Here is an 11,672-nt window from a genome sequence, read left to right as displayed (position 1 = left end):
AGATGAAACTGAATGAAATTTTCACGAGGGCTAGTTATATAGACGAAGTATTGGTCCCGGTTCGTGAGACAAACCAGGATGAATGCAACCTTTAGTCCCGGTTGGTGCCACCAACCGGGACCAAAGGCCTTTTTTCAGCAGCCCAAAGGGCGGGAAGCAAAGGGCTTTGGTCCCGGTTGGTGGCACCAACCGGGACTAAAAGGGGGGGGGCATTGGTCCCAGTTTGTGCCACCAACCGGTACCAATGCACCCCTTTAGTCCCGGTTGGTGGCACCAACCGGGACTAAAGGCCTTGTGCTGGCGCGGTGCGATGGGAAGTTTAGTTCCACCTCGCTAGCTGAGAGAGTTCAACACCTGTTTATAAGTTGCGTTGCAGCTCAGGTGCTGAGACCCTCTCTAATATGCAGGCATTACTTGCCTACCCTTGTCACTGCCGTGTTGGGCCTATTGGGCCTGCGGGCCTGCATCCTGGCCCATGTACAGATGGGTTTCTAGTCGTATGCAGGCCGTGTGGCCCATTAGGCGGCATTTTTTTATTTTTTCCAGTAATTTTTTGTTTTTTGAATTATTTATTTTCTTTTGATTTTTGCTTTATTTTTTATTCTTTTTGCTTTTAGCTTAGAATAATTATAAACTTTCTCTTACTCCATTAGTTTCCAAATTTGAATAGTTTAATTTTTAATTCTTTGAAATTTGTGTGAATCACTAGTTTGTGAATAACTTCACTATAAAAATATATTTTGAGTGATTCTTTTTCCTGCTATTTAATATTACTGTGTTTTATCATTATATTCAAAAACAGATTTTGTTATTTTAGTTTCTATCAAAAAAAATCTTTATGAAAACTCTTTTTGCTACTAAAGTTTCTAACAAAAAATTCTTTATGATAATTCTTTCCGCTTTTCATGTTTTGAACAAAAAATACTTTGATAATTTTAGTTGCATAAATTTTATATAATTTTAGTTTAAAAAATACTAGATGTTTATAAAAGCTTTTTAGTCGATTCCTTTGCTATTAGAGTTTTATATAGCATTTACTGGTTTTTTTGAGCTATAAGACCTTGAAATTGAAAATGATTTCAAATGAACACTGAAAAGGTTGAAAGTTGGCATGGTATCATCATTTCACCCACATAGCATGTGCTAAAAAGTTGAGAGGATTATGAAAAAAACTGGATACACTTCATGTACAAAACGGACAATCTCTTTTGAAGTATCAGGATTTCATACGGAAACTTGTCTATTACAATAGGCATTTCAAATGAACTACGAAAAGGTTGAAAGTTGGCATGGTATCATCATAATAGTTGTGGACAAAGTCTTCACTTTTTCTTCGCTTGTGTCCTTTCCTTATTGTGCCATAACCATGGATAATCTTCATCATTTATCAGGATGCTTGGGTCAGCCTTGACTTTGAAGGGAGGAATTTCATGAAACTTTTCGTAATCTTCGGACATGTCTGTCTTGCCCTCCACTCTTACGATGTCCCTTTTTCCTGAAACAACTATATGGCACTTTGGCTCATCGTATGATGTATTTGCTTCCTTATTTTTTCTTTTTCTCGGTTTGGTAGACATGTCCTTCACATAGATAACCTGTGCCACATCATTGGCTAGGACGAACTATTCGTGAGTGTACCCAAGATTGTTCAGATCCACTGTTGTCATTCCGTACTGTGGTTCTACCTGTACCCCACCTCCTGACAGATTGACCCATTTGCATTTAAACAAAGGGACCTTAAAATCTACTCAATAGTCAAGTTCCCATATGTCCACTATGTAACCATAATATGTGTCCTTTCCCCTCTCGGTTGCTGCATCAAAGCGGACACCGCTGTTTTGGTTGGTGTTCTTTTGATCATGGGCGATCGTGTAAAATGTATTCCCATTTATCTCGTATCCTTTCCAAATCATTACAGTCGAAGATGGTCCCCTGGACAACGAGTACAACTCATCACAAATAGTGTTTTCACCTCTGAGACGTGTTTCCAACCAACTGCTGAAAGTCCTGATGTGTTCACATGTAATCCAGTCGTCGCACTGCTCCGGGTGTTTGGAGCGCAAACTTTTCTTGTGTTCATCGACATAAGGGGTCACCAAGGTAGAGTTCTGTAGAACTGTGTAGTGTGCTTGAGACCAAGAATATCCGTCCCTGCATATTATTGACTCCCCTCCAAGCGTGCCTTTTCCAGTCAGTCTCCCCTCATACCGGGATTTAGGGAGACCTATCTTCTTAAGGCCAGGAATGAAGTCAACACAAAACCCAATGACATCCTCTGTTTGATGGCCCACGGAGATGCTTCCTTCTGGCCTAGCGCGGTACGGACATATTTGTTTAGGACTCCCATGAACCTCTCAAAGGGGTACATATTGTGTAGAAATACGGGGCCCAGAATGACAATCTCGTCAACTAGATGAACTAGGACGTGCGTCATGATATTGAAGAAGGATGGTGGGAACACCAGCTCGAAACTGACAAGACATTGCACCACATCACTCCTTAGCCTTGGTATGATTTCTGGATTGATCACCTTCTGAGAGATTGCATTCAGGAATGCACATAGCTTCACAATGGCCAATCAGACGTTTTTCGGTAGAAGCCCCCTCAATGCAACCGGAAGCAGTTGCATCATAATCACGTGGCAGTCATGAGACTTTAGGTTCTGAAACTTTTTCTCTGCCATATTTATTATTCCCTTTATCTTCGACGAGAAGCCAGTCGGGACCTTCATACTAAGCAGGCATTCAAAGAAGATTTCCTTCTCTTCTTTGGTAAGACCGTAGCTGGCAGGACCTTCATACTGCTTTGGAGGCATGCCGTCTTTTTCGTGCAAACATTGCAGGTCCTCCCGTGCCTCAGTTGTATCTTTTGTCTTCCCATACACGCCCAAGAAGCCTAGCAGGTTCACGCAAAGGTTCTTCGTCATGTGCATCACATCGATCGAAGAGCGGAACTCTAGGTCTTTCCAGTAGGGTAGGTCCCAAATTATAGATTTCTTCTTCCACATGGGTGCGTGTCCCTCAGCGTCACTCGAAACAGCTAGTCCGCCGGGACCCTTTCCAAATATTATGTGTAAATCATTGACCATAGCAAGTACGTAATCACCGGTACGCATGGCGAGCTTCTTCCGGTGATCTGCCTCGCCTTTGAAATGCTTGCCTTTCTTTCGACATTGATGGTTGGTCGGAAGAAATCGACGATGGCCCAGGTACACATTCTTCCTGCAGCTTCCCAGGTATATACTTTTGGTGTCAGCTAAATAGTGCGTGCATGCGTGGTATCCCTTGTTTGTCTGTCCTGAAAGGTTACTGAGAGTGGGCCAATCATTGATGGTTACAAACAGCAACGCGTGCAGGTTAAATTCCTCCTGTTTATGCTCATCCCACGCACGTACACCATTTCCATTCCACAGCTGTAAAAGTTCTTCAACTAATGGCCTTAGGTACACATCAATGTCGTTGCCGGGTTGCTTAGGGCCTTGGATGAGAACTGGCATCATAATGAACTTCCGCTTCATGCACATCCAAGGAGGAAGGTTATACATACATAAAGTCACGGGCCAGGTGCTGTGATTGCTGCTCTGCTCCCCGAAAGGATTAATGCCATCTGCGCTTAAACCAAACCATACGTTCCTTGGGTCACATGCAAACTCAGCCCAGTACTCTCTCTCGATTTTTCTCCACTGCGACCCATCAGCGGGTGCTCTCAACTTCCTGTCTTTCTTACGGTCCTCACTGTGCCATCGCATCAACTTGGCATGCTCTTTGTTTCTGAACAGTCGTTTCAACCGTGGTATTGTAGGAGCATACCACATCACCTTCGCAGGAACTCTCTTCCTGCGAGGCTCGCCGTCAACATCATCAGGGTCATCTCGTCTGATCTTATACTGCAATGCACCGCATACCGGGCCTGCGTTCAAATCCTCGTACGCACCACGATAGAGGATGCTGTCATTAGGGCATGCATGTATCTTCTGCACCTCCAATCCTAGAGGGCATACGACCTTCTTTGCTGCGTACGTACTGTCGGGCAATTCATTATCCTTTGGAAGCTTCTTCTTCAATATTTTCAGTAGCTTCTCAAATCCTTTGTCAGGCACAGCATTCTCTGCCTTCCACTGCAGCAATTCCAGTACGGTACCCAGCTTTGTGTTTCCATCTTCGCAATTGGGGTACAACCCTTTTTTGTGATCCTCTAACATGCGATCGAACTTCAGCTTCTCCTTTTGACTTTCGCATTGCGTCCTTGCATCGACAATGACCCGACGGGGATCATCATCATCGGGCACATCGTCTGGTTCCTCTTGATCTTCCGCAGCTTCCCCCGTTGTAGCATCATCGGGCACATCGTCTGGTTCCTCTTGATCTTCAGCAGCTCCCCCCATTGCAGCATCATCGTATTCAGGGGGAACATAACTGTCATCGTCCTCTTATTCTTCGCTGTCTTCCATCATAACCCCTATTTCTCCGTGCCTCGTCCAAACATTATAGTGTGGCATGAAACCCTTGTAAAGCAGGTGGGTGTGAAGGATTTTCCGGTCAGATTAAGACTTCGTATTCCCACATTTAGTGGATGGACAACACATAAAACCATTCTGCTTGTTTGCCTCAGCCACTTCGAGAAAATTATGCACGCCCTTAATGTACTTGGAGGTGTGTCTGTCACCATACATCCATTGCCGGTTCATCAGCATGCATTATATATAATTATGTGTGTCAAAAGTAAGAAAATCAGACAAATATCTATCTAAAGTAAGAAAATCAGACAAGTATCAGAAAGAAGATAAGAACAAGAGGCTCACCACGGTGGTGTCGGCGACGAGATCGGCGCGGGCGATCAACGACGATGAAAACGGGGACGGGGCGTGACGGACCGCTAATCTAGACAAATCTCGGGAAAAATGGAGCTCCGAGGTCGAGCTTCGAGAGGAGAAAGCTTAACTAGTGTGGCTTGGGCATTTCATCGAACACCTCATGTGCATAGAAGGTGAACTAGAGCACCCAAATGCCCTCCCCTCGCCGGCTTGAAAAAACAGAGCACTGTGGAGTGCTCTGCCGCGGCGATGGGTATATATAGGCAAATTATTTGTCTCGGTTCATGGCACGAACCGGGACTAAAGCCAGCCCTTCTACACCGGTTCAAGGCATGAACCGGTACCAATGGCTGTGGGCCAGGAGCGCGGCCCATCGGTCCCGGTTCGTGCCTAAAACCGGGACAAATGGATCCAGACGAACCGGGACCAATGCCCTAGAGGCCTCGGCCGGCCCCCTGGGCTCATGAACCGGGACTAATCCCCCCCCCCCCATGTGTCCCGGTTCATGAGGAACCGGGACTAATGGGCTGGCTAGGCCCGAACAATAGCCCTGTTTTCTACTAGTGGTAGGGTCCGCACGCTTAATGTTCGGTGACGATCGGTATTATGAGTTTATGTGTTTTGATGTACCGACGGTAGTTCGTAGCCCGGATATGATCACGGATATGACGAGGAGTCTCGAAATGGTCGAGACATAAAGATCAATATATTGGAAGACTATGTTTGGACATCGGAATGGTACCAGGTGAGTTCGGGCATTTACCGGAGTACCGAGGGGTTATCGGAACCCCTCGAGGAGTGTATGGGCCTTATTGGGACTTGGTGGGAGAGAGGAGGAGGCGGCCAGGTGGAGGGCGCCCCCCCAAGCCCAATCCGAATTGGGTGGGGGCCCGGCCCCCCTTTCCTTCCCTCTCTCTCTCTCCCTTCCTTCCTCTCCTACTCCAACTAGGGAAGGGAGAATCCTACTCCCACCGGGAGTAGGACTCCCCCCTTGGGCGCTCCATGAGAGGGACGACCCTCCCCCTCCTCCACTCCTTTATATATGGGGGAGGGGGGCACCCCATAGACACACAAGTTGACAATTGTTTTAGTCGTGTGCGGTGCCCCCCTCCACAGTTACACACCTCGGTCAAATCGTCGTAGTGCTTAGGCGAAGCCCTGTGCTGGTAACTTCATCATCACCGTTACCACGCCGTCGTGCTGACGAAACTCTCCCTCAACCTCAGTGATACGTCTCCAACGTATCTATAATTTTTGATTGTTCCATGCTATTATATTACCTATTTTGGATGTTTATGGGCTTTACTTTACACTTTTATATCATTTTTGGGACTAACCTACTAATCGTAGGCCCAGCCCAAATTGCTTTTTTGTGTGCCTATTTCAGTGTTTCGAAGGAAAGGAGTATCAAACGGAGTCCAAACGGAATGAAACCTTCGGGAGCGATCTTTTTGGAACAAACGTGATCCAGGGGACTTGGAGTGGGCGTCAAGCAACAGAGGAGGCGACCACGAGGGTGCCCGGCACGCCCCCTGGAGGTGGGCGCACCCCCACCCTTGTGGGCCCCTCGAGCGTCCACCGACCTACTTCTTCCTCCTATATATACCCACGTACCCTGAAACCATCGAGGAGCACCACGAAAAACTATTTCCACCGCCGCAACCTTCTGTATTCGTGAGATCCCATCTTGGAGCCTTCGCCGGTGCTCCGCCTGAGGGGGAATCGATCACGGAGGGCCTCTACATCATCTCCAAGGCCCTTCCGATGAGTTGTGAGTAGTTTACCATAGACCTTCGGGTCCATAGTTATTAGCTAGATGGCTTCTTCTCTCTATTTGAATCTCAATACAAAGTTCTCCTCGATCTTCTTGGAGATCTATTCGATGTAACTCTTTTTGCGGTGTGTTTGTCGAGATCCGATGAAAAACCTGTTTATGATCAAGTTTATCTATGAGAAATATTTGAATCTCCACTGAATTCTTTTATGTATTATTAAGTTATCTTTGCAAGTCTCTTCGAATTATCAGTTTGGTTTGGCCTACTAGACTGATCTTTCTTGCAATGGGAGAAGTGCTTAGCTTTGGGTTCAATCTTGCGGTGTCCTTTCCCAGTGACAGCAGGGGCATCAAGGCACGTATTGTATTGTTGCCACCGAGGATAAAAAGATGGGGTTTATATCATATTGCATGAGTTTACCCCTCTACATCATGTCATCTTTCTTAATGCATTACTCTATTCTTTATGAACTTAATACTCTAGATGCAGGAAGGAGTCGGTCGATGTGTGGAGTAATAGTAGTAGATGCAGGCAGGAGTCGGTCTACTTGTCACGGACGTGATGCCTATATACATGATCATTCCTAGATAATCTCATAATTATTCGCTTTTCTATCAATTGCTCAACAGTAATTTGTTCACCCACCGTAATACTTATGCTATCTTGAGAGAAGCCACTAGTGAAACCTATGACCCCCGGGTTTATCTTTTATCATATAAGTTTACCATCTACTTTTATTTGCATCTTTACTTTTCCAATCTATATCATAAAAATATCAAAAAATATTTACCTTATCATATTATCTCTATCAGATCTCAGTTTCGCAAGTGGTCATGAAGGGATTGACAACCCCTTTATTGCGTTGGTTGCGAGGTTCTTGTTTGTTTGTGTAGGTGCATGGGACTTTTGAGGAGCCTCCTACTAGATTGATACCTTGGTTCTCAAAAACTGAGGGAAATACTTACGCTACTTTGCTGCATCACCCTTCCTCTTCAAGGAAAACCAACGCAAGCTCAAGACGCAGCACTCAGCTGGACCTAGAGTTCGTGGGACGTCACTGAGCTGAACGCGTGCAGATCGCGGAGGTGTCGTACCTTCGGTGCTAGGATCGGTCGGATCATGAAGACGTACGACTACATCAACCGCGTTGTCATAACGCTTCCGCTTTCGGTCTACGAGGGTACGTAGACAACACTCTCCCCTCTCGTTGCTATGCATCACCTAGTGATAGATCTTGCGTGATTGTAGGATTTTTTTTTAAATTATCGCGTTCCCCAACAGGACGTCGTCACACCGAGAGGGCCCTAAGAATATCTCTCCAGCGCCGGACTAGAAAATCCCACTCTTGAGCTATCTAGTCCTCCTCAAACTTTCTGATGTACCTGTAAGTTGTCGTTATGATCACCAGTTTACATAGAACGTTTGAGCAACCCCAAAGTCCATCATGAGGTAGGAAGTGACTACGATACTCTCATGGTCTAAGGAACTAAAACACGCCAACTCTTTGTGTTATAACGATTGACTTGTGACAATCGTATCTCAAAGTATAGCAAACAAGTTGGGTCAATTCAATACGATCATTCTTCTAACGTCATATTCTCAAAGTTGTTTTAGGACTATTCTTACACTTAATGATATCCCAAGATCCGGAAAACATGATCACAAACAACACTTGCGTTAGTCCTAAAGACGAGACTAGGAATCAGGTTTTACCTTTTATCATTCCACACATGCTTATGAGTTTTCCACTGAATTGCATATTCCAGGATCATATCAGTTATAACATAGAATATAAACTCTTAATTATAAGCATTTGAAGCCAGTTAGCAGAGATCTGGATGGGTAGCTCACATCTACCCGTTGCGAGGCGGAGGACCAGAGGAGATTGGACACGATGGCTGGAAGAGGAGGACAAGGGGATGACTCAGGCTTGGGCAATAACTGGATGTGTTAACTATTACGAGTGGGTCTCCAGTGACATGGTAAATTAGTGGGACCCAAAAGAAAAGAACTGGGTCAAAGGAGTCTCTTTTTCATTGCCGATGACATGGCAAAGTGGTTGGTCCAATAGGGAAGGAAGTGGGTCAAATGAAACAATAGCTAGGGTTGACTTGGTACCAGTAGCGAGCGCTAACATGTGCAGTGGCTTTGATCCAACATTTCAACTTGAGTTGGTGACTTGTGCACAATTTCGACAAAGTTAGTGGCAATCTTCACATTCTGGAGCTAGCTAGTGGCACAATCATATTTTTCCATATGTTTAAAGGCCTCTTTCATATGCTGTAGAATGATTTTTTCGGTCGGAATATGACGTGAAATACATAAGAAAAGATCATACTTTCAACCACTTTACATGGTTTAAGCTCGGCTACGATGTACGAGGCTATGGTACGCCACAACGCCATGGGTCATGCGAGCTCCAAGGATCGCATTGTATACACCTGAGTGAGCCATGTACTCTCTTCCGCTATCAGGTTCACAATATTCTATTCGACGCTCTATATGCCAAACATCAACCAAGCACACAAGGAAGCACATTGATGGCCCAACCCAATTCGCACTATAGGATTCCAATCTGTGTTTGTAGTTTATCTTTTTCATGTAGTTTTGTTTATTCGTTTTCTTTTCGTTTTTGTCTTTCAATATAATTTTTGTTATTTTTACTTTCAAAGAATTCTTATTTTTTTTAAATGTTCGCAAGGCTAAAAAAATATTCACGTTTTTCAAAAAATATAAATTTAAAAAATGCTCACATTTAGTATCTTAAAAAATATTCAGGGCGTTGCAACCAGTTTTATGCAAGAAAAATGCTCACTTTTAAGAAATAACTAAATATTCATATTTAAAAGAAAAAGAAAAGAAAAACGATGGAAAAACCACCAAGACAGAAGAGAAAAACAGACGAAGCGCTTGCCACACCAGCACCTGAGCTATAATGGACCGGCCCCCGAGCGAGCACGTGTGTGCGGGGAGGTCGACACTTTTTTGACGTAGCGCAAAATTTGAAATTTTGGTGTCGCGCTGAGAGGAGGGCGCGCGCGACAGAGATAGATCGGCGCCGGTGGTTTCGGGGAATAGTTGGCGGCGTCCGGCGAACAACTTGCGAAAATGATCGATCAGTTTGTTGTGATCGCCCCGCATATATCCCGTACCAACCGCATGTGGATCAAGGATTTTGGCTATAAAATTCACCTGATCCTCTCCACGCACGCATCTCCCTCGCTCCTCCTCCACGTACACATCACGCCGGCCGGCCAGTTAGGCCGAGCAGGATGAATCTCCCGGTGATCGCCTGTGTCCTCCTCCTACTTCTCGATCTCAATGGTACACTTGATATAGTTTCTAGACGTTGTAATTGGCAGCTGCTCATGTTACCTTCTGCTGCTAAAATCGATCGATCTGCGCGTGCGTGCAGTTTCTCCCGTGGAGCCGTCCCGGCCGCAGGGGCTCGCGAAGGGGCGCCACACGCCCGGAAAGGGGAACCACCACGGCCATAGCGGGCACAGCGGCGACGACGGGCACCAACACGACCACTCCGACGACTACAACGGGTACAGCTTCTACGTCTTCGGCGACTCCTTTGCCGACAACGGCAACCTCGTCAAGATGAACCCAAGATCCGAGCTCAATCGCCAGTGGCGCTATCCCTATGGCTTATCCGGCCGCTTCTCCAACAGCTTGGTTCAGTCCGACCTCATCGGTACGTGCGTCTCTCTCCTTGCTAAATCTTCCATCGATCCATCTCTGTTTAGTCCTGGTAATAACTGATGGACCGACTTGTCATTCCGTTGTTGTACCACGTTGCAGCCTACATGCTAGGGCAGAAAAAGTCCCCTCCGGCGCACAGGCTCACGCGCAAGGTCGGCAAGGCTGGATTGAACTTCGCCGCCGGCGGCTCCGGCGTGTTTGACGCACCGGACACCCAGACGCTCGCCAGGCAGATCCACACCTTCCACAAGCTCGTCAAGGACGGAGACATCGACCAGGACCGCCTCGCGTCCAAATCCGTCGCGCTCGTCGCCGTCTCCGGCAACGACTACGCCCGCCTTCCCGCCGACACCAAGAGCTTCGCCGAGGTGGATGATTTCGCCAGGAAGGTGGTGGAGGAGATCGCGTTTAACGTGCGGCGCCTGCAAGACATCGGCGTGGAGAAGGTGCTCGTCAACAACCTCCACCCTTTCGGATGCTCGCCGTCGGAGACCAGGGCGTACAACCACACGCGCTGCAATGAGCGGCGCAACCTGGCCGCCACGCTCCACAACCACCACCTCGCCGACGAGCTGGCCGGCATGGACGACGTGCTGCTGCTCGACCTCAACGCCGCCTTCAGCAACGTCGTCCGGCACTACAACGATGACGGGGACGGCGACATCATTCCCAATCTCTTCAGGGAGAAGCTGGCGCCGTGCTGCGAGAGCACCGACCCCAAGGGCTACTGCGGGCAGGTCGACACGGAGAAGTTGGAACCCCTCTACAAGGTGTGCGACAACCCCAACTATTTCTTCTTTTGGGACGAGATGAACCCCACCATGGTCGGGTGGCAGGCCGTCATGGGCCCGCTCGATCACCCCATCAGGAAGTTCTTAGGGCTCATTAGGTAGACGATGATGCATCCACGTACATGTGCATGTAAACCCAGTGCTCCCCCTTGAACTACTCCCTCCGTCCGAAAAAACTTGTCCCAAGTTTGTCTCTCAAATGAATGTATCGAGCACTTTTTTCGGACGGAGGGAGTACAACATATCTTAGCGCTGCTAGGCAAAAATCTGATATCGAACCTGTTTAATGAGAAGGAGAGACAGAGAGCTATCATATCCTATTCTAGATACACGCATTCTGCAGTAGTTTGTACTATAGTTTTGAAATATTTGACTGTTGAGTTCTAAAACCGAATATCTCAAGTGGTTTTGTCATGGACAAATTCTACAAGAAAGAACCAGCAATTAACTAACTAGGTGTGCAACTACAAACTATGTTCCACCTGCTTTGTGAACAAATATAATCGACATCCGTAAGAGAGAAAAACCGGTATGACGCCCAATTCCTTAGCAAAAATGCTACACTTACGAAAAATACTACGTAAT

The 11,672-nt window shown here is 46.5% G+C and overlaps 1 protein-coding gene across 1 annotated transcript; it reads left to right on the top strand.

Annotated features, from left to right (window-relative positions):
* Positions 1-9,801: 9,801 nt before the first annotated feature.
* On the top strand, positions 9,802-11,405 carry LOC119306425 (GDSL esterase/lipase At5g03610-like). Its single transcript, XM_037582645.1, has 3 exons — positions 9,802-9,912; positions 10,004-10,288; positions 10,396-11,405. The coding sequence occupies exons 1-3, from the start codon at positions 9,861-9,863 to the stop codon at positions 11,187-11,189; spliced, it is 1,131 nt and encodes a 376-aa protein (XP_037438542.1). The 5' UTR covers positions 9,802-9,860; the 3' UTR covers positions 11,190-11,405.
* The last annotated feature ends 267 nt before the right edge of the window (positions 11,406-11,672 follow it).

Source organism: Triticum dicoccoides, chromosome 5B, assembly GCF_002162155.2.
Source record: "Triticum dicoccoides isolate Atlit2015 ecotype Zavitan chromosome 5B, WEW_v2.0, whole genome shotgun sequence".
Lineage (NCBI taxonomy): Eukaryota > Viridiplantae > Streptophyta > Magnoliopsida > Poales > Poaceae > Triticum > Triticum dicoccoides.
This window is presented reverse-complemented; position numbering and strand designations above follow the sequence as displayed.